The sequence below is a fragment of the Lepisosteus oculatus genome, chromosome 6 (assembly GCF_040954835.1).
Source record: "Lepisosteus oculatus isolate fLepOcu1 chromosome 6, fLepOcu1.hap2, whole genome shotgun sequence".
NCBI classification, from domain to species: Eukaryota; Metazoa; Chordata; class Actinopteri; order Semionotiformes; family Lepisosteidae; genus Lepisosteus; species Lepisosteus oculatus.
In genome coordinates, this window is record NC_090701.1 from 31,794,172 (window position 1) to 31,822,006 (window position 27,835).

The 27,835-nt window shown below is 36.5% G+C and overlaps 1 protein-coding gene across 1 annotated transcript; it reads left to right on the plus strand.

Annotated features, from left to right (window-relative positions):
- Positions 1-417: 417 nt before the first annotated feature.
- Positions 418-27,835, plus strand: tmub1 (transmembrane and ubiquitin-like domain containing 1). Its single transcript, XM_006634241.3, has 3 exons — positions 418-506; positions 22,353-22,932; positions 26,881-27,835. The coding sequence occupies exons 2-3, from the start codon at positions 22,394-22,396 to the stop codon at positions 27,230-27,232; spliced, it is 891 nt and encodes a 296-aa protein (XP_006634304.1). The 5' UTR covers positions 418-506; positions 22,353-22,393; the 3' UTR covers positions 27,233-27,835.

Consider the following 27,835-nt stretch of genomic DNA (forward strand, 5'->3'; position numbering starts at 1 on the left):
GTGTGTGCCCTGCAATGGACTGGTGTCTTGTACAAGGTGTATCCTGCCTTGGTTGCTAGGATAGGCTCTAGCTCCCCTGTCCCCTGCCAGTTCCCCTAAAGCATGCTGATTTACACATACTGTACACCCTAATTTACCCCAAACTCCAAACTCTGCTTGTATATTTAGTTTTGTTTTTAATTCATGCATTCAAAATTAATATGAAATATCATATTCATATGGAAATATCTCAAAACCAGTCTTGATGCACAGAGTAATAAGTGCAATGGATTTCAAAGATAATTAGTTTAAAAAATAAAGTGAATACAATATTTCGATATTAAATTTAAAAAAACGGAAAAAAAACATACATTACAAATTTCAGGTTGAAAGTGGTAACTCATGAGAGCACTACAACTCCCAGAATGCTCAAGAACTCTGAGTCATATCCTGCTCGACTTGCACTCAGGAAGTGTGAAAGTGGAGCGGAGTGAGAATTGTTTGCGATGGAGTCGAAAACATTACCAGTAAGTTTACATTAATTATAGAAATTTATGCTGTAGTATTTAGTATGTGTTGCTGCGTGTTAAATGCAATACTGTTACTAACAGTAATGCAGCAGAGAGTCGTTAGAGTAAAAGTATTCATGGTTACTTTTTATTATGAGAGGTGCATGTAATTTGGTTGTACGTGGAGTTGTTAAAACAATCTAAATTTATTGTATTCAGTATAAAATAAGTCCCTGTTGGAGTTCTGTACATTTTATATATTATCTCCCCATCACTGTTTTTGTTTTACGGCCTGTCTTTTTTCTGTGTTGGGTGATTGTTCTCAAATATAAATCATGGCATGTGAACGTGAAGGGCCTCTTAAAATCAGGTTTCTCTTCTAAGGGCGATATTTCCGATCTGCACGAATCAAGTAGAGGTCTTCAGATTTCTGTTTTGACGTGTCCATAAACCGTCGTTTTGTATGCCGCTTAATAAACACTGGAATTTTCCGTGCGGTCCTTTCGAGTATTATTCTCCACTCTTTCCGGAATGTAACCAGTGTCAGATTAATAGTGTTGCATTTAAATGTCATAAAGTATTTTAAAAATAGAATTTCAAATTAATACAGTTTGTTGCACATCTATATTTAAGTGGCTCGATACGCTCACGTAGCGGTTCAGCAGGTTAATTATCCTATTTACTTTACATATTGTAGAGAGCAGATACCTTACAATAGTTAAGTAAATTCGTTTCACTGAGTTTGAGTGTACTCGTTTGCCCAGTATTGTTTTTGGTTTTTCTTTACCACGAGTGTAGTGTTTGTTAGCTCTCTTCTTTTATTATCTTTTGTGAAAGTGATTCGTTTGCTTATTTTACCAGAATTTTGGCCAGAGCATTTATATAAGTAAAAAGAGCAGTGCTCCCAATAGAGATCCTTGAGGTATTCCACTTATTACCTAAATTTTAGCATCCAATCTTTATCTGATCTGTTTTCTGTGCAATAACCTGTTCAAAATATATGCATTGGCTTGAAGGCCAACAGGCTGCAAATTAATAATCGAAATGTAATAATTGAAAATGTAAGAATACTCTATTTTATAATCAGTGTGTATCATTTCCTCCTGTAGCATATTGAAAGACCTGCCTTTTCTTAATTCATGATCATCAACCTTTGGAAACGACTCCCACACAGGTGATTCTCTAGCAATCTTTGTATTTTGGGTTTCATAACCTTACATGAAATAGAAATAAGTGGAATAGAAAATCATAGTTTCCTTTAGAAGAAATGGTAGAATGCAATTGGGCCCTGGAGATTTATCTTACGTGTTTCTAGTATCTGTAACACTTCTCTCAATTGTTATAATGTTGTATAACAGAAAACTAGACTTGAGTTAGACTTAGATCCCACAGTTTCTCTGTATCATTCAGATCCACAATTTAAGGAAGGTATTTCAGTCCTGATGTGTGCATGGTGCATGTGTGAACTGACATGGGTTAAAGTGTGCCTGTCTTCATGGCTGGAGCTCTGCAGGGGAAGATTGTATGATTGCAGATATGTTGGTTGACTTTGGCATTAGAGATTCAAAATGCATGAGTCACAATGCAGTGCTGAAATATCATGGGTATGAACTCCATGTTTTAATAACTTTCACCTATCAGCCATCCATGAGAGTTTGTTTTTTATGCTGATAATTAGAAAAATCATCATTCATCCTCATGTCCTCATCCTCAAAAGCAGAATAAATAGACCATTCCTGGGTTTCAGGATCTAATTACCCATTTTCCTGTGCTTCAGCTTTCTGGTATTTTATTGATATATAATGTAATTCTTATGTTGTTGCTGTTTTAAGCTGGACATTTTTGCTTTTGTAATTAATTTAGAAACGTGTATATTACAGATGTTTAGGCTCTCATAATTTTACAGTCATTCTAAGAAATGGCCATAATAATGACTACTGAATTTGTTATTCAAAGCTGCAGTCTTAGATTAAGAAGACACTAGTTTATTTTTTGTAGCTTGTATTTACTTTTTCATTTCCATGCAATTTTATGATTTGTTGTCAATTATGACTGTAGGAAATGGAAGGTAAATAGTAGAGTGTCCACCTTCTAGCCTGATCTTGTCAGATCTCGGAAGTTAAGCAAAGCTGGGCCTAGGACAGGATCTGGGACATCTCTAAGGCAGGTGTCCTCAGATCCTTTCCTTGATGTACACATACCTAAAGTTTTCCAGCAATGTTCTTTACTTCAGCTCTTTACTGAACTAGGAGTTTGCTTGAATGGAACTTTTCAAAAGTTGGAGATTTTAAATTACTTATTTAAAACAGTAGCTAAAGGGCAGCCTATAGCATGTTTAGAAATGGTTAACAAGGACTTCTTATATAATATTATGATAATGTCAATTAATGGTAAAGTTTGGTAACTGAGAGCTGATCTGGAATAAAGCACAGCAGATCTGTAGGTCCCCAGGGCCAGGTTTGGGATCTCCCGCTCTAAGGAGAAATAGGTCCTGCTTTCAGTGGTGTTGGTGGACTAGTAAGTGGCACTCTCTCATCTATGTCAAAATTTCTCATCCTTTTTTTCAGCTGGTACTCCAGTACTGAAACTGGGGATACTGTGCAGTAGGAGGTGTTGGCCTTTGAAAGAGAAGTTAAGTCAAGGTCCTGACTACTTAGTTAGGAAAGATCCCACAGTAATGCTCATAAGAGAAGTGTTTACCTTGGTATCCTGGCTCTTTGCACTCTGGGCTTGCACAAGCTGCATTACTAAATGAAATTAATCTAACTGAAGAATATAGAATACTAGCTGATACTTGAGAAGGCATCACTTCTTTCCATGTTATTTAGGGCTGTAAATGTAATAAGCATCAAGAACAACAAAATAGAAGCTCAAAACTGGAGGATAAATATTTCACAGTTACTATCTAAATCTAACTGTTGATAGAGATCATAAACTAAATTGTACACTTTCATCAAATACAGTAAGCTTTTATAAATGTTTGTGAAGCTAATATGTTGCTAGATTGACCTAGTGTAGTAACCATCTGTTCTTTATAATATCTATATAATATCACCACTACGCCTGAGCAGTAGGACTTGGACAGTTTGTTCCTAGGCTGTGTTTCTTTGACTTTTCACAAGATTGGGTGTTTTGTTTTGTAGGCAGATTAGTTGTTTTACATTGTTGCCTTGGGCTTTATAGTAACCTAACATTCAGTGGGTGTGACTCAAAAAGCAGCATAAATACTGGGAAGTTGTTGAACTGATGTGTGGTACCAGATAAGCCGGTTCTCTTTACAAAAACAACCAATTCAGTCTTGTGTTACCCCATGTCTTTGGGGTCTTGTGACAAGTACAAAAATCATTCTAATGTCAAGTATTTAAAATATTATTACACAAAGAAACATTTATCAGATCTTCTCCATGTTTTGCTGCTGTACCTGTCTCATTGTGATAATTGAGTGCATGTAATAGTGATTAGTTCAAAAACAAATCGCTCTGGTTGTTACAGTTGTGTATATGAATTCCAGCATGGCAAATTGTCAGGCCCTGTCAGAATCAGTCAGAACCCCAAAAAATGGGTCATATCTGGATGATATAAATAGACTGTGCGGCTGTATTCTTTTCTCTCTTTAACAGTCATGGTTACAGAAAACTAAAGGAAGGGAGGAGACCAGAGTTGTGAGCATCAGTATCAGTGGTTTTGAAACCCCCCAAAAGTGTGTAGAGCATAATTTTGTACATTTTTGACAATCCCCCCCCCCCCCTTCTGGTTTTTACCAAACCTGCATGCCTCCCCCAGTTTCTTACTGAAAGAAATGTAACCCTTTGCATGTGGACTTATTTGCAAGTTATTTTGTGCAATATTTAATTGTCTGTTTTTATATTAATATATTTAATGTTGTCATACATGATCAACTAATTTTACCCTTGTATCTGTGCTTCAGTATAATGTACTGAAAAACAACTGAAAATTTCAAAATGAACAGTCAATATATATGTTAATTAACACTTGAGTAGTTGTAGTAATGCTGATAAAACGTACTACTGAAATATTTCAGATTCAAACCTAACGGAAACTGCAGTAAGCAATGATTTTTTGCAATCATTTACATGTCTTGACATTGAATTTGTCTTGAATCAAATGAGTTTAATTAACAGATGGTTTTCTCTCAGAGCTCAGAAAATGTAGGTTTGAAGGATGAAAGAATGCTGTTCAAGTCACTGTCCATTTCAATCTGATTGTTGTTTAGTTGAAAAGATCTGGTAGTGCCCAGCTGCGTTCAATCCTTTTGGCTTTTTTTTTTAATTCCTTCTGGTTTGCATTCAGATGTCATTCCCAATGGCCAGGTGTAATGGCGTCATTGCTAAGAGCTGTGTATTTAAAGAATTCTAGAAATTTGCTGTTTTTGAACAAATCATTTCAGTGAAACCAAAAACAAATCTCTTTTCTCCTGGTGATTTTTTGATTCAAGCCATTCTGTTCAGGGAGACAAGACTCGGCAGCTCCGAAAAGTATTCGGTTCCCATCTCAGCACTCAGAGAATGAAAGGAGGAACATGGAAACTTGCATTGAAAGTGCTACAGTAAACATTAAGCAGTCATAAATTGTCAATTTCCTCATAAATGCATAAGTAAAACATGGGCTTTTGAGGGCTGTGTGTAGAGACTGTATTTTGCTGGTTATATCAAGCTCTTATTAGGGCATACTTTTGATACCACTGTAATGTTGCCATAGCCAAAATGTAAATGTAGTGGCTCTCTGAAGGCACCAGTTCTGTAGGGTTTGGGCATTTACTGGGACAATTATTAATTGTAGCAGTAAATCACAAAATTGATTCTTTTGATGGCTTTAGAATCCAACCATGCGACATAACTCGAACAACGCACACACACAGGTACTAATACACGAGGATACATTTATTAATACATAGAATATGCATATAAACCTAACAGATCTTATCGAGAGGGTTATCAGAATACAAAAGATATATAATCAATCAGTTACAAAGAGTTACATATATCAAGAGGACATACGTTCAGTATATCATTCATTAAGACCGTTTCATAAATGAACTTGGTTATAACTTCTACATTAGATACTCAAAACAAGTACATAACTCTTAAGAATTAAATTGATATCAACTGGTTGGGATAACAATTTAATTCTCGAACTGTAATGCATTGAAGTTGAATACTCATCCAATCTCTGGGGATTCAGATCTCCTGCGGGCACAAAGAAACAGTTGCAGGCTGTTGCTGTCCAATCCGCGCTCTCTGGCTCGGTGCCAGGCTGTGCTGTGCGGCTTGCGACGGTGCGCTGCTGATGTTCACTGACGGCTAGTTAGTGTTGGCTTTAACTAGCACAGTTTGTGCACAGGAGAAAAGGTGACTGTGGGTCCCAGCAAGTCAGGAAGAGGACCGGTTCGTTCCTGATGAAGAGCTAGTTCTGAATAGTGATTCAGCTGTCCACAGTTCCGACCTGTTCACGAGGCCTCCTGCTGGTTACACTCTGGCAACCTCCACTCTAGACTCTTAGAACAAAAGAAAGTTCTGGCACTCGGACACACTGGCCATTCCGTGGTTGTCCGGGCTGAGTCTCAGGATGGTCAGGAGGCGCGCTGCGAGAATGTCCTGCCCTTGGGAGCCTTCTGCTCATGGGCCGTCCTGCCCTGGAATTCTCCTTTGAATTCCCTTTAGAATTGTCCACAGAATTCTCCAAAAATCCTACTGAATCTCTCAGGCTCTCTGTGTTGCCTGTTTTTACCTGGAGGAACTTCAGCTTGTTGATTGGCTGAAAGTTCTATGGGCATCAGAGTCCCACGTGAGTTACTCGGCCCTTCCAGTCCCTGATTGGTTGATCAAGGTGAGATATGAGTCACTTACTCCTGACACTTAGGAATGCAGTCCAGATGTCCAACTGGCACTCCCTAGACAGATAGGTGCCAATGGATGACCATTGATCATGATAGCCAGGCTTAGCTAAGTGCATCCCCCTTTGGGAGCTGTCCTAGGAAACCTTATCAAAGGAACCTTAAATCAGCCTGCATGAATAGTTTCTCTGTGGCTGCACCACAGAGATGAACATAGAAATGGGGCCTCATTTGGGAAGGCCCACAACACTTAATTCTTTCTTATTAATAAGCCTCGCCGCTACACCACTTATGTTTTGCTGATTTTTACTTTGCAGATGCCAACTGTGCATGATAGGCTAAGCTCTCATCAGAAAGTAGTGTATACACACAATACAGTTTAAGTATTATTACAACCTTTAAGTGTGACAAAATCTGTGTGCAAAAATTGCATTTCACATCTTATTGAAAGCCCTTAACAGAGAGCCTGGGAACAATGGGTAGAATTGGAGGTGTTTGTCTAGCTACAGGGGATGCTTACAGGTATTAAATGGAGCAGTTTTCCTGTGTACCTGAATCTTCTACTTTATCAAATATAGATGTTTTAAACAAACACATAAACCAGAAAGGTACAGAGCGATAAAAGACTAGGGGAAAAAAATAGCAAGAGGAAACTACAGTAAGATAAGAAGGAAACAGAGTGAGACAGAAAAAGATAGACCTTTGCCCATCTTTTCCTCTAAGCTTGTGCTATGGTAGACGTCCTTGGCGTTATCAGTCTTTGTCCTGATGAGCCAGAGACCAGATTCTGGCTAAGTAATTTGAATGAGTCTGGCCTTGTTACAGAGAACTTCGAGTCCTATTTATTTAAGGAAATTCTCATAACATTTGTAGAAGGTTAAATATGTTCTTTTTAAGTTGATGATTTTTTAAAATACGGGGATATGCCCCAATTAACCAGTTTAATTCTTCTACAGTGCTTTTCAATCGGCATATTCTCAAAGTACTGTCCATAAATTCTGCATAAATTAATGGAGAGTGTACAGAAGCAAAAATAATCCAACAATGTAGAAATTATTAAAGTAAAAGAAAGATTAATGTTAAGATTTGAAGGCCAATAAGAACAAGTAATTTTTTTATCTAAACAGGAAGTGTATTCCATAGATGGGGAGCTATAACTGAAAATCTTGGTACCCTAACATGTGATGAGAAGTCCTTGGACCAGTTTGGAGCCTTTATCAGGCAAACGAAGTGAGCGAACTGGAACTTGGGGATAGGTACTCCTGAAGATACATGGGAGACTGTGTACCAACTGGTAGGGCACCAGGAGAATTAAAATCAGTCCAGTAAGTGGCTGGTAGCCAGTGTAGGTTTTCAGCACAGGAGAAATATGTTCAGATTTTTTTTAGACTTGGCACTTAAGTGCCATGGTTCTGGACATACTGTAGTTCCTGGAAATAATTTTTTGGATGATCCATCTAGGACTCTCACCACACATCAGTGGAGAGTAGTCAGAGTAATGATGCCAACTGATAGATGGGGATTATTAGGAGGCCAAGGCTGGTCTCCTAGTAATCAAGGTTGGTTCACTTAACAGAGCTGAATCAAATGAATCCTCTAACAATAAATCGAGCTGCTCAGCTCTACTCGGAATGTGTAGACATAGTTGCCCAGTAAGGGACCTACCCTTGAACTTTCACTCGCTGACTGATTCAGGGCTCTTGGAAAAGTGAGGAGCAGTTTTATCAAATTTCTGTAGTCTTGTTGGTTTTTCTTGAAACGAATCTAGAAGCAAGGAACTTTCCCCCATGAAGGAAATGGAAAAGACTACAACATGTATATCGTCAGTTAGTGTTTATATAAGCATGACCAGAAGACTGGGTGGAGGAGAAGTTATCTTTAGCATCTACTGTATTCTTTTTTAACATTTGGATGAACAGTTCTGACAGGTGTTAACAAAAGAGATGTTTTATCTCATGCCCCCCCCCCCCCCCCCCCCCCCCGTTTGAGAATTTCTGCTGTAAAGCGTTTGTCATCAGGATGTCCGTAGTCCTGAACTACTGTGCTGTTTTGTATCTATCCTGCAAGAGGAAAGCTGTTTTTCTCAAGTTATGGCTTGAAAGACTTGTACCTGACAGGGATCAAAGATGACAAAAGGTTCACTTTCTGGGGTACATTTCTTTAGTTATATATAGTAGAACTTGTGAAGTATCCCAAAAGGAAAAGAGAGATGTATAGGGTGTTATCAAGGTTTGGTGCTGTAACAACAGTACTTTATCTCTCTTGCACTCTATACATACACTTTGCAATAAATGGTGAGGCAATTGAAATGCCCCTTTACATACTTGCTTGAAAATTCTTTAGCTTTGTGGTTTGAGAGTGATTAATTGCTGTTATACTACAATCTCTATTATTCTGTTTCCAGTCAATTACATACAGACAGGTTGATAGGAAAAATAGGCTTTTGTTTAAAATGTTATCTGGTAAGTGGCTTACTTATACGGTGTAATGGACTAGTTGGAGACTGTGGGAAGTGATTCAGAAACTGCTTATTTAAATTTACAGTAGTGTTGCTTTATGTCAAGAGAGCAGTGGATAAGTAATCATGTAAATCGTAGAGTGCTGTACTTTAAAAATTGCATGTATTACTATTGCAATAGAATATTTGAATATATCTTAGTATGTTGCATTCTAGAGTTTTTGAATATTTATTGTTTTCATCTGACAAAGTTTGTACTTGAGAAACACAAGGACTCCCAAAAGTGTGCATTAATTGTTATTAAATGTCTTTTTCACTCAAAAGTGACGTATCCTTTACTTCATGTCTCTTCCTCGGAACAGTTTTTTGATCCAGCATTATATAACAGTTTGTTCTGTTTAAAGAACTGTTAAGAAGCAGAAGAGCTAGACTTGAATATACTTTGTGTGAAGTGAGTTAGGTGTTCTGCTTTCTTCTGTATCATCCATCTCCTATGCAGAGAACACCTCAATCTCAATCTGAAACTAAATTTTTAGTCTACCTAACTTACTCCTTGGGTAAAGACACAATATTTAACATTCAAAGATAGACAACCCAAGCTTAAATTTTTGAATGTCTAACTATTTTTATACTGGAGTGAATCCTTTTTTTGTCTTTGATTTTAGTTTGTCTAGAGATGTTTTGCAGTGGTTTTGATGTGTTGGGGAAAAAGTCACTGCAATCTGTCCATGGTTCAGGAGGCTGCACTGAGAGGACCCGTTTGTGAGATTGGTAACGTGACATTACAGAGACGTTTTGGAATCTGTGATGTATTACGCAATGATGTAAAATGCACTGCAATTTATTGTGATTTATGTTTTAAACCTAATTAATGTTTTAATTTGCAAACTCTTAACATATAGTAAGAAATTAATCCAAAATAAACTAAAAAGTGTGGTAAGTTAATTTGTTCCAGCTAAATCGAGTAGTTTGTTAGAAACTAAGAGAAGAAATCACGCAGGCATGTTAAGACATTGGACGTCATTTCACAATTGAAAGCTTCCCGCATGTTTCAATTATCATACACAGTCAGCTTGATCATTTTCAATTACATTCCAGACTAAAAGATCATCAGAAGTAAGCTTTCAAGTCTGCAAGCCGAGCTGCATTTATGACGTTTCTTCGAGTTCCAGTACTCCACTACATGTTCTGTTCCAGTACTACACTCCAGTTCTGTTGTAGGTGCTTTTTAACAATTTTTCATGCCTGGTGTTATCTTGTCCTAGAAAATGATTTATTCCATATTGTTAGGGGAGTGGTTCTGCATCTGTTTTGAAACCTCTTGGAGACTGTAGCATTGAAGGGGTTAGTGAGCCTATGGGAGGTGTAATATTATTGATTTTTGATGCTGCTGCATTACTCATGAAAATTGTTTTTTAATGAGATTTGTGATTGCTGCTCTTAATGTTTGGAGGTCAGAGAGCAATGCTTATTTAGTTTTTACTTCCTCTCTAAAAATGCACTTGTAGGTTGGTACTAATTTTAGACCTACATCAAACAAATTCAGTCTCAAAGGATGAGGATCAAAGCAGGATATTTAAAAATCCATCCCTGTTACCTTTCAGTTTTGAAAATTTGAGAAGGTGGTATTGTAAAAGATGAATAGGTTCAATAAAAAAGAAATCTATAAAGATTTATAGATCTATATCTAGAAAAGGTGTTTCAAAGATGTAGAAAATGTGTTTTCATAGCTTCATTGTGTATACTGGCACTGATGTGCTAGGCCATTCTGAAATAAGAATTGTATACGCTTAGGCTGTCTGTTGTATTCGTTTTACCACATTCGTCATTAAAGATAATGAGGAAATATCTTGCACTAAAATCTTAGCATCTTACTTTTACTTGACTTTAGTCCACACTTACAGTAATTGTTAATATGCAGCTGTTGTCCTACAAGTTTATGATCCCATGGCCGAACAGCATGTCATTCTGTTTGACGTGCCATGCAGTCTGAAATGTGTAATCTTTTCAACAATGTGAATTCCTTTTTCTTTTGCACTGTTCACCAAGACCTTTGTACAATCTTGATTTAATGAGCATGAGATAATGTAATTCCACCAATAGAAAAAATCTGGATTGAGTGGATTATGCTAATTCTGTGCTGTTATACTGTCTCATATTGCTGCAGTCTGCCTCTACAGCTGGATAAGCCTTTGCGTAGCTAATCGCTGCCAGATATTTGCAGCACAGCCAGGAAACCCTGCACTACTGTTCAGCCTACAATCAGCATTCCAAATGCATCAAGTGTTGGGCATTATTAAAGGCAAATAGATCTTCTAAACCAGAGGTATAAAATAATTTGCTATGGTCAGATGGATTTCATTTAAATCTGTTTCAAGCAGGCCATATATATAATTATCAAAATACTTGGCACAGCAATCATATTTGATCTGTAGCAGTTATTGCATCTTCACTAGAATCTTTTGCTTCCAGATTTTCTGCCAGTGTAGAAAAACTGTTTAAACTATGAGCATGGTGTGTTTTTAGCTTTACCCATACTTAAATTATGATAGCTGTGATCATTGTACACTATGTAAGTCTTTATTCAGTTGAAAGTAAGAAATATGCAATGCCCACCCCATCCTATACAGACCCTCAATTTATGACTTTTTGCTACAAAGACAATTCTTTAAGGTAAATCACAAGGGAAGCAGCCAAACTTAGTGATTTTTATGGTTGCACATAGTGCTGGGCGATAATTCGATAATGATAATTTTCCGCTATATAATTTTAACAAAAGTTCGATAAATGTTCGATATATATATACATATATATATGTTTATGCTTTGCTCATGATATGCGCATGCGCACAAAATACTGCGCGTGCGTGTTGCAGACCGGGCAGCTAACGTGGTGTTGTTTACCCACACGGTGGTGGCTGACAGGATTGTAGTTAGAGTGGAGAAATGAGCGACACTGAAACAAATGTAGTGCTGCCAACGACCAGCTCGAAGGACGATGACATCGTTGACGGAAAAGGTCATTCAACTTCGGTAATTTGGAGATATTTTGGCTTTTTACGATCAGACATAAAACAGAGCACTTTAAACTTTGCAGTCTGTCTGAGCCATCTTCTATGTGTGTTTTATCACACTGCAGTATTTAATTTTTCTATTAAGATATTTATTTTGTAAATTTTACTCATGCATATTTTGACATAAAAAAGACTTGAATACTCTCTACCTCAGATTTGTTTAATGTTTCTGCTGTTTGGCAAGTGTTTGTCGTGTTCTTAAAATAAAGAGTTGTTTAATTTACTAATTAACTGTCTGGTTTCTTCAACTTTCACTCAGGAGAAAAAATCTGCCTTTAAACTTGAAATAATGATTTGACATTTATCGTGATAATTATCGATATCGACTGATATGAAAATGTTTATCGTGATAATGTTTTTGGCCATATCGCCCAGCCGTAGTTGCACACCCTCCTTTTTTATGATGTTGACATTGCTCTGGATGTTACAGGGCAGAGAAAGTTAAGAAAGCCCTTACTTCCCCCTGAATGTACTGTAAAACTTGAAGTGATAAACATTTAAGGAGGTGGATAGAAAGACACTGGTATTGCCTTGAAGCTAGATGCACTTCGCAAAAGTTAAGATGTTATTTATCTTGATAACTCCTATACTATGTTAAATGGGCCAATTATCATAAATATACAATCATGCAATTTTGTATTGTCACTTTAGCATTCTTAAGGTAATAGCGAGTAACATTTGTCACTTTTCTAAACCTGTCTTTACATATGAAGTAATGTTTATTTTGCGTTATATAGAATTTTGCATTATGACCAATTTTGAGGACCAAATCACTTTTTTAAACAGAGGGATAAGCATATATATTGTATATCAGTCTGTAGACCACAGGACTAAATGCAAATTATGTGGGCCCTGGGATTGGTGATTAGCAGTAATCTTAGCTTTAGTGTTTTTAACTTGTAAATGTAATCAGCAAAAGTCAAGGTTTAAGGGTTGTTGTATGGCAAATTAACATTGAAAATGCAGAATAGTACTTTTTAGATATTCGCAATACAAAAATGGCAGAGAAATAACTTTTAAAACTGTTTTTTTTAACTTTTTGTTTTGACCTGTTTTGCAAAACAAGCAATTTGGTTTTCCATTCACTTCTACCAAAAAAAATTCTCCACTTGTTTTGCAATATTTTTCTTCTCATTGCTTAATTATTAAACCCTTATCACTATTTAATAGGACCCTTATTACTAAAAAAATATCAATTTGCTACACTGTAGTTTCAGTGAGAGCGATGATACAGTAGTTCCATTACTGAGCTAGCTTCAGATTTTGGAGAAATTAAAGAAGAGGTTTGTTCTTGGATCTCGTGGGAAGGCCTTCCCCTCCTGTTTTTTTACAAAGATACTCCCTGGTCAAACTCTTATCTGTGGCAATTGAAACAGGCGTGTTATCGCATCGTGGAAGAGAACCACAGGAAGCATGTTAGTGAGATTGCTACAGTAACAGTAACCAAGGTGTGATGTGTGTGGGCTGTGCAGGTTCAAGCAAGATGCAGATAGAATCCTGGCTGATGGCTCTGACTGCAACTTCCACACAGGCCAAATGGATTTTGCAGGCCTGTCTGTGGGACATATTTTGTACACACCTGTTCTAGACACGTGTGGCAAAAACAAATCAGTTTTAATAACACAAGTTTGAATAATTATTCGAATCAAGTATTTCTTTTCGGTATTTTAAGACTAGGACGAATAAAGACATTTCTTGCCATTAAAAGGGGGTGTAAAAATAAACAAGTTTTCTTTCTTTTTTGGGCTGTTACAGGAGACATTAAAATCCCTCTGCAATAAAATATGGTGTTTGTAACATTCAGACACGATAGTGCAGCATTTGTGGTAATTATCAAAATGCTCACAAATACCTAAGAAATTTCCAAAGGTAAGGTCTTTTCTCTAAATATAAATTAAATCCTCTCTGTTTGAATATCTGTTTGTTTAAATTGTTCATTGTAAAGTCACCATGCAAAATTAATTTGCCTAATGAATGAATTACATTTGAAATGTGAGCATACAGAGACGATGCTAGTGAACACTGGGAATTTGGGCAATTACAGATGGTGAAGATTATTAAAATAGTCCAGCTGCTCAGGTACCCAGGGTAGAGTAAGTTATCTGCAATGTTTACTTTTTGGTGTTTTTTTTTAATTGACAGAATCCATGGTGAAGCCCCACATAAGGCATCTGTTTGGATAAATCACTCACTCCTGAGGTTTCAAAATATGCGTGCTCTTTAATTTTTTTAAAGTATGCAAAGTGGCATTGGAATAAATCAAAGAATTTCTTGAGTCCTTGCAATTATTCTTATATAACGGCTATTTGTATGGTGTCTGAGTACTTGGGTATATGCATTCACAGACTGTATTACCCATTAGCCTACCTTTTGAGGCTTTCATGTAGCTAGCTATGTGTCATGCCTGCTGTTTGGTATAATTTACGATCATGAAGCACAGAGAATAAATAAATCATAATATGAAGTTAAACTGCTATCGATAGTTAATGGTGGTAATTAGGAAGGACTCTTGAGACGACATTTTGCGCTTCCAGGAGCCAGGCATGTGTTGATTGACTTTTGAGAGGAAGACTACTGACGCATCCCTTGTGCAAAATTCCAGGTGCCGGAAGACTCTGTGCCACAGCACATGCAGCTCATGTTTGGTAGCCTATTAAGTGATATACCATTGGGGTTTCTGTTTTTTAGCCACTACTTGTACGGACAGAAGCTATGAGTATATTTTTGAAGTTTGTGACGTGTGTATTGTAACTGTTTATTTGTTTTTGCACAGAGGTTTATGGTTACATCGATAGGTGTTACTGACAAATAGAGGGCGGTAATATTTAAATGTTTAAAGATAAGTCAATATCGGCCCTGAATGAGGTCATGTGATTCTTTAATTTCATGGTATAAAAATTAATTTGAAGCATCATTACGTAACTAATATCCTGTGTACCCAAGACATAAACTAACAAATATTTGTACTAGTTGTAAATTAACTATTTACATAAGGAGTGAGTTTCTAGAGTCAAATACCTACATCCTAACCTTTCCTCTACATCTGTAACACGATAATTTAACCTGGAAGGTTAGGTAGAACTGCTTTCATAAACTAAAAAATATAGTATTTACAGGTGAGTTATTTCCTAACTTTGCTTCCCACCCCTTCAATATCTCATAACTTTCAATTCATCATGGAGGAATCCAGTGGTGGAAGAGTACAATAGGCTGTAACTTGCTGTTACAGCTGTTATATCACTCCTTTCTGTTCTCTCTGAAAACTATATATATGTTCCTTGCTGTTAGTAGTTTTGAGTATTTCACATGGCGCCCTGAGCAGATGGTCATCTTCTGGAAAGTTACAACCTGATACATGGTCCAGCCGCCTGTCTCCACTGGGATCAGACTTGATGACTAGATATCATTGCAGCTGTGCGAACACCTTAATACTCTTTTTATCTAGTGTTCCCAGATGCGCTGGAGCCTGGAGTAGGGGAAATCCTATGTGAAAATTAGTGACAAGAGACCTCCTGGCATACAACAATGTTCAAACCAACATGCTGCAAGGTTATAAAATAACAAACATCAATCTCCTTTTCATATTTTCTTTAACCCAGTAAATGTTATCTAGATTAAATTTAGATATTAGAATGGTAACTGACAGGCTGCATCCAGTTATTAATCTAGATGTTTGTTTCATTTTACATTTATTACGTCTTGGGTACTTTTGAATTGTGAGTATTGGCATATTTTAACATTACTTTTTAAGAAACATTTACAGATGCTTGAGAATTTGATCGTTTTAAATCAAAGTATCTATACTATTGAAATAAAGTTACTCTGACACTAAATATACCAATATACATTATTTTTATAAGATGCTTATAGGAAAACATTCTAACTTACTACTATCTGTAATATCTGGGGAATTACTTTTAGTTTTGGACTGATAGTTTATCGGAGCGGGCAGTAAGAAAATTGGTTTATGGCTTATAATGGGAGCAAGAAAATTATATCTGCATTGCAGTGCCTTTCCCCAGAAAACCTGATTTCTTTAACTTCCTGGAAAAAAATATGGAGATGTTATCATATGTGCTGCAATACATTATACAGAATACCAAGGAAATTATTTCTGCCTGATTTATGAAACAAAAAAGAAAGCTTATGGGGATCCACATGAATTTTTTGGATGAGGTTTGTTGTAATGGCATACACATTGTTATAAAAGGTTACTAATGCTATAGAGATATTAGAGAAAATGCATGTTTTGTGCAATAAAGTGTTAACAACAAACTAACTTTAGGCCAAAATATACTGTGCTATAAGCACAGCTAACCTCAAGACTCATCTATTTAGATGGCACATTTGATAGCTTTCACACTGTCATGAGCTTCCCACCAAATATTACTGCACTCTGCTCAGTGGTATTCCTTCTTTACTGTGATCAATTGTTTTTACCTCTAAATAGACATTCTTTATTTCACTTAATGCACTAACATTGCACTTTTGTTTTCACTGATTTGTTTTTCTTGTCATTTGTATTATTTTTTTTATTTTTGTAGATTTTGATAATGTTCTTGGATAAGGGCATCTGTGAAGCAAACAGTATTGTATATTATTTATATATAATACTATGACAGTGTCAGTGAAGATTCACAGCAATGCATAAAATTGTTACAGCATGTTTATCTGCAGTACAGGAAGAATACCATTTCTAAAATGAAGCAAAAAAATCAAATACAACCATGATAGTCTATTTTGATCCATAAAACCTTAATCCTAGATGTTTCCCTGACAACAACAGTCATATTGGCACAGTTGTTATACAAATAAGTACACTGGAATTATATGTACTGTAACTAATTTTGAAGCTTATTTTAATGTTTGAGACGTTTGCCGTGTACTATTTAGTTTGATTTATTATGTAGTGTGCCTCTGACCTAATATCTGTAGTAAATCCATGTACATTTACATCTGCAGTGTGTTGTCTACATTAACAATTCATTCCATCATGTACATTTGTAGTAGTCATTTGTAGGCAGTCTCCTGTGAGTGAAGCTGGAGCTCCATTGTTTTTTCCACGGAGAATGCAGGTCTTTTACATGTCTGAAAACATGAGCTATTCAAACACAAATGTAAGAAACACTTATTTTAAACAGTTATTGTTTCTGACTCAGATGAAAGCCTGTTTCTTAACAGGAGGCTGCACAAACCATAGCCATTCAGACAAAACTCATGAGCACTTGCTGGTTTAAATGTACCATTTTGTAGGGTGGGAGTCTTTATTTTGGGGCTTTCACAATATTTTACCTTAGTCTTTTTTTCCCAAAAATTGGTCCTTGTAGGATAACACTGTACATTTTGCATAGTTCAGATTTACAAAATGGGCAGTTTTTACATTTGCCCTTAACACAAAACAATTATGAAGGGTTTCACATTAATTCATTCAAGTTTTGAAATACATAAAAAATAAGGAAGGCAATGAAAATTTAGAATATTTGGCGAAATTATCAGCAAACCTGATAATTTAATGGATCAAAAGTAGCACTTGTTCAGTGTAAAATGTTTTAGATGGCTTTATGATAGATTGTTGTCCTGTTTCAAAGACATGAGTAACATGTAGGTCATACCGTATATTAATATTCCCAAGATATGTGCCTACCACATTATATTTCTGAATTACAGAAAGTATATTTTCACAAGATCTAGCTAAACAATTAAAACAAATTATGCCTCACAGCCTGTGAAACTTACTGCTTACAGTTTACTGCAAACCATTTCAAGTCAGGTTTTCTTATAAAAGCTTTTTATTTTTTAGTCTCAAATTAGTTTTTTCCCCATGTTTCAAATGTTTCCTGCCATGTTGTAAATGGAATCCAAAACATTCGACACATTGCATCTATACCCCTCTTGGGGAAACTTTCGCCTGGAGTGTTTAATTAAATATGATGTAAAACTGGACTGCTTCAGACCTGTTTGGGACCTGTCCGTGTACAGACCAGCCTCTAGCCCAGATAGTCCTGTTGAGGTGCTACTCAACTTGGACTGATGGGGAAAGAAGCAGAAGAGACCCATTGGGGTGGAAAAATTAAGTCTATAAAGGCTATAGGCTTTGAACACAGCAGCTGTTGCACAGCTTGCAGGACCAGCTCCTGGGTAAGATTATGATACGGTAAACATGATTTTTTCGTGTATTATGAATAAGGCATTCTTGAGACTTGGCAAATCACTACCCAATGAATACGGTTAGTGTTACAGAATTAGCTTTTAAATATGAAACAATTCAAGGATTTTATCATGAAATTTACTCAGGCAGAACACTTTTGAATTTGGACATTGGAAAAGACTTGATAAAGTATGAAATATGCAGTGTACACAAAGTTAAAAAAATTCAGGGTCTTTTAATGATGTTAGTTTCTAATGACGACTTATTTTTTTTTAATTGTGGGAGGATAGGTATGAAGTGTTATCACTTGGGGGAACAAAATTATCTATGTAGAATTTCTATATTCTGTTACAAAAAATGCAACTCAAATTTTAAAACAAACTTTAGCTTGTCATCAATGCATTGTCCTATTATAAGCTATTGACATTAAATGGTAGTAATATCATTAATGCCACATTAATTGTTTTAAATATTACAGTATGGTAGCAGGTCAGAGCAATATTGAGTTTATCGCAGCTTCTGGAACATTCTAAATGAGTCAGAGAAGCACATTTATACTTGCTTGCATAATTATGTTTGACAGTGACTTTTGAGTCTCTTAAAGAACCTTCATTATAAAATCTGTGCACTGAATGTAAGAATTTGGTTTAGAATTAAAAGTTAAGAAGCGTGAGATGAGGAACATTGTGTGGAAGCCATGTGGTTTATCAGTGCAAAAAATGAAATGGTTGTATTTAAGAAATAAGATGAATCTCTGGTTTTGTTTTTCTCAATACACCCATGAAATTACAGCCAGTGCATGGCTAACACTAATGAGGTTTTATTTGAATTGAAGAGCTTATGATTTTTAGGATCAACATAAAAACAAGTTTTCCATCATTATTTTAGAGGCCTGCATAAACATTTTTAAAGGTTTCATTCCCACATTTACAGTGCTGTACTGGAATTTGTTCACCTTAGATTAATGGTTTACATGGCTGTGCAATCCCCAGACAGCAGACACTTTAGTTGCAGAATCCATGTAAACATCCTTGTCACCACTGCACTGGCAAGATAAATACTATAATAAACACCATTTTGTTTGGAACCTCATCAAATGATAACATTTGCAGCTGAAGCAGAAAACACACATGTAAGATGATTTCTGCTTGAATGTCTTGCCAGTAGAAAAGCTCTGAACCTGGGCTTCTGGTCTGGCAGAACTGCAAAGTAATGTCAAAAGATACTGCAGAATTGAGGCAGACACTGGCCAGAGACTCCCAAAGAGCCAGATGTGAATTAAGTCTCACTAAAAAAAAAAAGAATCTTGGCTATATTTAAAGTTCACACTTGTCAAAAATTTCCTTTCCATGAATGGAAAAAAACTTCATTTTTGATTTTGAAATTTCGGGGGGAATCTAATAATATTCAGCACTCAAGACTTCTAAGTGCCGCTGCCTGTCCAGTGCATTGTAAAAGTAATCAGACCCTTTCAAATATGACACTTTGAAGTAGCATTTAATTAAGCAACCTAAATTAATTTAAGTGCAAATTGGGGGCAGTAATAGTGGATTTCATTATTTCAGAACTAGGATCCTTGGTACGGTAGTGAATTTCACGCAAAGACACAACCATGAAGACTTAGGTCCTATCAAAGCAAGTGTACAATAAAGTAATTGAAAAGCAAAGATTAGATGAAGTGTACAAAAATATAAGTCTCTGAATATCACTGTGAGCACAGTCTACTCACCAGGCAGGGAGGAAACTGGCAAGAGATGCCAATAACAACCGTGAAAGAACGACAGAGTTTAGTGGCAGAGATAAAAGAGAATGTGAATCTCTCAACATTATCCCAGTCACTCAAAGTGACACCCATCTTATATCCTGCCATATCCTGGAGTTTGCAACAAAGCATGATCCTGCAAAAAAGTGACAAAAGGTTTTTTTGGTCTACATGTCAAGTATTGTATCTGGTGCTGTTCCCAACGCCAGCCAACTCATTCAGCAGTTCAGTCAAGTCTGTGAGGAATGCTAAATCTAGAAGCCACTGGTCATCCTCTAATTGGGCATATTCACCATGTTTAGACAACTTGAGAAACTTTGATTTCAGGCAACAGCTGTCTGAACCTCGCCAAAAATGTTTGTTTCTGAAATCTCCAAACAGCCTCGGAAAACACTTTTTTATTACTTCTCGATCCCTAAATGACTTGTTGTGTTTAGCCAGAACGTGGCTCACATGGAACGATGCGATGATCGCTGCTTTCCCTCTTTTATGAGGCCTCGTGAAAACTGACCGCTGCTAGTAGAGATTTTAATTTTTCCACTTTTCTTTTCCGTAACTCAGTATTAGCGGGAAAGTCCACATCATATGTTTTGTGTGCAGTTTTGAAATGTTGTTCTATATTTCCCTTTTTCACGTAGATGCTAGCATTGCAGATTTGAATGCGATCGTACAAAAAAATAATCATGCTCCCATTTCTTGTGGTAATGGTAAGTTTTCGGTTTCTTTGCTTCATCATTTTCGCTCAGACACTACAGACAGTGATCCAAAGCACAAGGTCACAGCTACAGTGGAGTGAAAAAAATAATCAGAAAGTGATTGTCTTTAAGCGGTTCAGTAAAAGTCCTGATTTGTGTTATATTTAGAGTCTATGGAAAGATTTGAAAATTGTTGTTGATAAGTGATCCTGCAGCAACATGAAAGCACTTGAGCAAATCTGCCTAGAAGAATGGATAAAAATTGCACCAAGCTAGTATGAGGAGATGGTAGAGACTTACCTGAAAAGACTTGCACCTATAATTGCAACCAAAGGTGCTTTCACCACATGTTAAGTTCATGGTTCTGAATACATATGCAATCAACTTATGTCAATTGTTTTCTCCTTTGCTGACATGAACTGTAACTTAACCCTTAGAAACCTTCAGTTTGAGCATTTAAGTTTTTAAAAATGTGAATGCATTAATTTACAATCACAGAATGGGACACTTTTTTTGGGGACACTGAATACTTTTACAAGGCACTTTAAATAGCTTTAGATTATTATTTTTTGAGTTAGTATTCTTTCAGAGAAAGTGTTTCTATAATATGAAGGGCATGAAGAGTTAAACTACATTAGGTTAGGGTTGTTGTTAAATAATTAAAATACCTGCTTCTTAAAGCTATTTCAAATGATCCTTCAAGGCACTGTTGTTTTTCTGTATTGAATGTCTGAACTCAGGTTTTACTCTATTTGTCCAAGCAGGTTCCAAAGAATTTACAAAAAATTGTATATCACTAACTGCAACATTGCTGTTTAAAGCCAAAATTAAAAGATAAAGCAGTTCTCAGTTTATCCCTGATTTTGATAAAAAGATTAATCTTTTATTAATGTTCTTCCAGATATTAGCTTAGCCACCTGTAAGTGACAGGTGTTAATAAGGCTTTTTGGTACAGAGCAGCTACATACGTTTCAATACGCTGATTTCACCTAATCCATTATTAATGTACCAGAAGCTTTCTATAGCAACAGCGGTCCATCTTTCTTGCCTTAATTGGTTTGCTTTCATGTACTGTATTGTGTAATCACCTGCTTCCCACTTGTCTCCTGCCAAAGTTAAAGTCATCACTAATCTAACCAAGGAAATGCCTTGGACTTCTAAAAAAAAAACTAGGTTACCCAGGCATAATTTTCAAGATGTTGTGGCTCAGAAAGCCTGTGCCAAGTTTTTTCACAATGTGCTTTTTAAGAGAGAGATAAAAATGGAAATATGACATATGTAGCTGTGCCTAGAGGATACCCCCTGTCGCTTGAGGAAATGTTTCCCTCTCGGAAGCTGGTGGCAGTTCTGATGATGAATGAGGTGGAACTCAAAGATCTTGTATTTAGTTCCACTGCGCTATAAATTCCTTATCACTTCATTAAAATCTGACTTATTGTTGCATTTTTCATGGGATTATCGCTTTATTTCACCTTTCCCTACCCTTTTGTAAGAAAAATGAACATTCTTTAGGCAGAAAGCAAATGGCAAACATTTAGTTTTAATGCTTTCCGTACGTTTCTGAAAATCTTGCCCTGGAAAAGATCATTAGTGGATATACAGTCAACTGTTTTTTCATATAAATATATATAAATTATAATTTATATTTATAATTTATATATAAATATAAATGTAATCTGTTACTAAGAACAGTTCTTTCACAACAAAGAATGACCATGTTTTTGATCCTTATGAAGCTGCATAAAATAATATCTCCATGAAATAATGAGAAACTGTACAGCTTGATTATGTGGCAGTTACAGTAATGCAGCGCTCAGTAGTAAAATTTACTCTTATTGCCTGATAATGTGACAGCACTTTTCTACTCCATCTAGGTGCCTAGCTGAACATTGCCTTGGTCCCGAACACACCCAGGATGGCTCTGATTGAAGGTGTAGGGGACGAGGTGACTTTGCTCTTTGGAGTGGTGTTTCTAGTGCTGGTGCTGGTGCTGGCCTGGGCCTCCACTCATACTGCTGACCGCTCTGAGCAGCTTTTCACCTCAGACCCGACAACCTCCACAGTCCCCCAGCACAGGACTGGAACCCAGAGCACACTGGGAGCAACAGCACCATCCAGCACAGACCACCAGGAAACCACTCCAGCCCCTGACAGCCAGGAGGATGAGGGAAAGATGCCCCCATCAGAAGCAGGGGGGGAGGAGGGCCCAGAGAGAGCGAGCCATGATGGTGGGGTGTTCAGAGAAGGTCTGCGACACAGAGAGACTGCAGGAAGTCACCTAATCAGTCCTAGTCCTTCCGACTTCCCTCAGCCCAGTGCTTCAAATGCCGATGCCCAGCCCTCCCAAGGTGATTCCAGTGACCAGAGGAACATGGTGCTCCGGCTTAAATTCTTAAATGATACTGAAAGAGTGGCACAAGTCAAGCCTGAGGACACCATTGGCTATATAAAAAGGTATGTCATTATATTTTCAGGATAATCCTAAAATGTTGGATACTGGGTTATAATTTAAATATAAACCCATGGAATTGATTTTTCAGTACATGAAGGTTACACATATATTCACTTCACAACAAAAATTCTGTTGAAATTGCATTTTAAGTCTTTTTTGTTTATATACCCAATTTTCTGTCTGCAGTGTTGATAAAGGAAAATAAAAAGAATGATGTTGTCTTGTAAATTGTACTTTTCAGTTTTGAATGTTTACATTAAAAGTCTTGATTTCTCTTTCTGGAGTTTTTAAATTTTTAAATACATTTATGCATTATTCATGATTGACCCTCTCTAGAGACTCTTCTTATGTTATTGACATTTTAACTGATAAATCAGCTTCTTTCACAAAACAAACCCTTCATTTTGAAGCAATGCAGAATAGGGACTTAGACTTAATAGTAATTGCATACAGTTTGCTCAAGTTATATTTGTAGTCCTGATTAAATAAGAAGAAAAACATATCAGAGATTTACAGATTGCAAATTGTATTCCTTATGGAATCCAAGTCTTCTGTAAGTCAGAAATGACAATTTCTTACCTGTTCCCTGAATACATATTGAGAATTACTATTCATGATATTGTGGCAATCCTCCCTTATATCACCTGGCTGTGACTGTAAATAGAATTGCTTTTTAATTCATTACACTACGCTGTACTCCTCAGTAACTAAAAACTAAATACAGTAAATAAAAATTACTGCGCATGCGCATAATTTTCAATGAAAAACGGTAGTAATAGACACAGGATTCCTCACATATGTGAAAGCAAAGTGACACTGAAGTGTAAAACTGCTCTGGTTGATGCTGGTGGAGATTGCATTACTCTTACTCCATGATATTCTTCCGCAAAAGGAACCTGCTGCACTACTTGTTTTTTATGCGTGTAAATTTGACAAATTCTCCATTTTGAGAAACAATTTTATTATGTGCACCACAGAAATATTTTTATGTAAAGCCAAATTTGCATTGAGTGTCATCTAACATAGGGAGAATTGTACTTGTAACAGTTTTGCCCATCACAGTGCTATTAACATTGCAATGATTTATTTAGGGTTTTTTTTAGCAGGACACATTATCCTATAAGTGAATCTTTCACTTATATGATATTTTGACCCTGTATCAGCAGGGTTATCAATACATTTATACTTTTGCAATGCACAATGAATACCTGCCTTTACCAAAGACTAGTCCCTATTATGTTAAGCTCAGAAACTCAGCTATGTTGTTTTTTTCTGTAATGATGTTGCAGTGAAACGTAAAAGTTTCTGCAGATAAAACAGATACTGACACAGTTATAATGTGAATGTCAAAGATAGTATTGATTATGCCCCATTTTAGTCTGAGTATTGTGCATTAATGTTCTTCCATGTTTTGGTGTTTGTCATTGCCTGTGCTTGGGAATGACACTAGGGGAATCTCACAGCAGCAGTAAGAAAAATCTGGAAACACTTCTCTCAAAGGCATGGTACACAATTTTTTTTTTGTAATCCTGATGTCAGACTTTCATTTAATAGACATGGTTCCATGCAGTTCTTTTGTTTATTACTGCTGTATAACAGATATGCATTTTAGCCATTCAAGCTCTAAGGAAATAACTGCATCCTTTTGTCTATACACTTTGTCTATTTTTTCCCAGAAAAAATATTCTTATGGATATCTCCTTGGTGAAGAGCTCAGTAATACTTTCTGGTGACCCGTTGTGTAATCTTTGATAATGCAGTTAATGATAAAAGGCAAAGGTTTTGAAGTTAGGGTAAAGTGATGTTTTAAATTAAGAAAAAAAGCACTATACAATCCAGTGCCTGTTAAATCTGTTACAAGACCTTATTATTTATACAAAACACAGATTTTAATAAAATATAAAATCTGATGTCTTGCATGAATATTTACAAAAACACAGGGCATCTTAGTCTTCATTCTTGCTATTAGTATTGTTGTTGTATTAGTGGAATTATTTTAAATCTTTTCTTAGATGGCAGGAAGTTTTAAATGCCCAATACAATGCCAACTTTGTATTCCATATGAAATTACAGTGGACTTCGGTAGGCTTAGATCACCTTCATGTAGATAGGTAACAGTTTCCACTATGTAAATGGTATGATGAAATGCCTGATGAAACTACTGATGGAGTAAGAGTGCTTACAAATAGTGAGTTTGAAAGAGGCTTAGTGGGGAGGTATGGTGGTACTTTATTTGAATTAGATCACATTTTAAGACAGGTCTGGTAGCCACACTGTTTTATGGATGTCAGATAGAGTAAAATAATCCTGGGATGAAAATAACAATCCCGTTCTGTGCCTTTGTCCTTGTTAGTTCTTCTTTCAATATGAGTTTGTCATGGTGAAATACCAGTTGCTTATACAGATGTTATGTTTTAGTTCGTTTTTGTCAGTAATCATCTCTGGGAAAGCCTACATGGTGGATTTTGAATTGTTTGTGAATGTTCTTTTTGGTTCCTCTTGTCACAGCAGGAGAGCACAGAGAGTAGTGTAGATGGAGTACAGCTCTACCTCTTTCTTTGACGATGTGACAGACACAACTGCTCCAAAGACTCTCAAAGCCTACTCAGTTAGAGATCATAGCCAATTAGATAAAAAGGCAACTTAGTGTGAAAAAACAATTCCCCAAAAAGCAGAATTTTGAAATAACCCCATGTCAGTAGCAGTTCAGTAACAATATCATGTCATAATTGCATTCTATATACAGGTATGTGCTGTACTGAACAGTTCAAAGTCTTCTTTTAAGGGCTGAAAAACCTAAACCAAACTAAAATGGAACTGACAAATGAAAGCGTACTCCGGCTATCTTTCTTGTTTGGTCATAAGTAGCTTAAGTTGGCTTCAACGACATTATATGTTTAGCAGATGCCCTTATCCAGTCGTCAAAGTTGGTTCTAGATTAACAATATTCTGCGTACAGAACAATCTACTGTTTTCTGTCCTAAATGACACACAAATGTTGAAGTTGGAGTCTCCTCAGCTGACCTGGTCAGTGCCTTTCAGAAGTTTGAATACCCAAATCAAATTCCCATTTGATCTTTCCAGGCTAAAAAAAAACAACCTTAGTCTGTCTATGAAACTCCATGCAAGAGGTATTTTCTTTCTTCTGTATCGCCTATAAAGGTGTTGTGACTGAAGAGAATTGAAGATATTGTATGTTAATACCCGTAGAATTGTTGGAGTAGCCTCCAGCAAAAGGACTCACCAGAGACTTACAGAATAAAGAGTACTTTATTTTCTTGGTTCAAATATAACTATTACTTATGGTAGTATACATCAGAATCTTTGTTAGAGCTTTGTGAATGACAGATAGTTTAAACCTACATGTTCTCTGCAGACAATCCATACCAATATGCTGTAGAAATGCTGTACTTGTATCTGGTAATAAGTGCCAGTTTTCTTATGTATTTTTTTTAGGTATAAATGTTTACAATTTGTAATTTGCACCCCATTGCATTAGTCTTGTCATTATATTGCAAAAATCTAGTTTCTTCTTTATTTTTGTAAACAAATTATAATGAATAATAATTTAGTTTCACATTGCTTCAGATTTGTATTATAACAGTACCACCTAGTGGTAATTACATAATGGTGTAACTGGATAAAATTGAAACACCCATTTTGCACTCCATTTTCTGAGCTATGGTCAAAAGCTGTGAGCAGGAAAGACAGTGTCACTGTGAAATATCAGATGCCCTTATACAGGGCACTTCACAATAAATGAATGAAATTTATTTGTCCATGAACACTTCATATGTGATTTTTCAATAAGCAATGTACATAAATTAAGCAAAGGTTAATTGTTATAGGTTATCCCAGTGTATACCTATTGTGTTGTTAAAGTAAGACCCAAAACAGTAACTGATATTTGTTTCTTCTCTCTCTTTTGTTATTTTTTTATTTATTGGCAGAACTTACTTTGCAGGCCAGGAGCACCAGGTGCGGTTGATATACCAGGGACAGCTTTTGCGAGATGATGCCCAGACCCTTGCTTCATTAAACCTGCCTGACAACTGTGTCCTGCACTGCCACATATCTCAGCACGCCACGCCACAGGTGCCTGCAGGGGCACGGGCAGCTGACCAGGTTCATGTGGCCCTTAACATGGGTAGTCTGATGGTACCCTTGTTCGTGCTCATGCTTTCAGTTCTGTGGTACTTCCAGATCCAGTATCGCCAGTTCTTCACCGCCCCTGCCACCGCCTCCCTTGTTGGCATCACCATCTTCTTCAGCTTTGCAGCATTTGGAGTCTATCGTCGATAGGCTGACTGACTCTGCCACCGTGTCCCTCACTTACTGTGTCCTCTCACTCCGTTCGTGAGCAATCCGTGATTTATTGAGATGAGATTGAGTGAGATGGCCATCGGTTGTCTTTCTGATTTGAGCAAGGCAGGGAAAAATGTATTTAAAGGAGCTGTAAAATGTTGGAATGGGAATCTAATCATGGATAGAACATGCCTTCCTACCTAGTAAAATCACCCTCTGAAATTATAATGAAATTGGATATATGTTGTATTTTTTCAAATTAATAACTAAATGGTTGGCTTATTTTGTCTACCTGTAGAGTTGGGGCCCATCTTTTCTCCTTTCATTTGTGCTGCAGAGGAATTCAGTCTGAATCCGGTGGGCTGCCTGTGATTGGCAGGTGTGCAAAGTTAATGAGAGGAGTAGTACAATGGTATATTGAAATGCACTGCAGGATTTTCAAGAATTCACCAACCAGCCCAGCAGTGCCTCTTATTTGCTGTTTATTTTCACTTTAGTGGAGAAGGCATTATTGATGTTATAAGTCTGGACTTGAAGCATAAGTTGTGTAAAATAGGGCTTTTAAAGCATTGGAAAACTATTAAAGCATTCTTTTATTTA

Coding starts and splice junctions, on each gene's coding strand:
- tmub1 (XM_006634241.3), top strand. CDS start 22,394: ATGGCTCTGATTGAAGGTGTAGGGGACGAGGTGACTTTGCTCTTTGGA. Junction 22,933..26,880: donor ACCATTGGCTATATAAAAAG/GTATGTCATTAT, acceptor ATTTATTGGCAG/AACTTACTTTGCAGGCCAGG.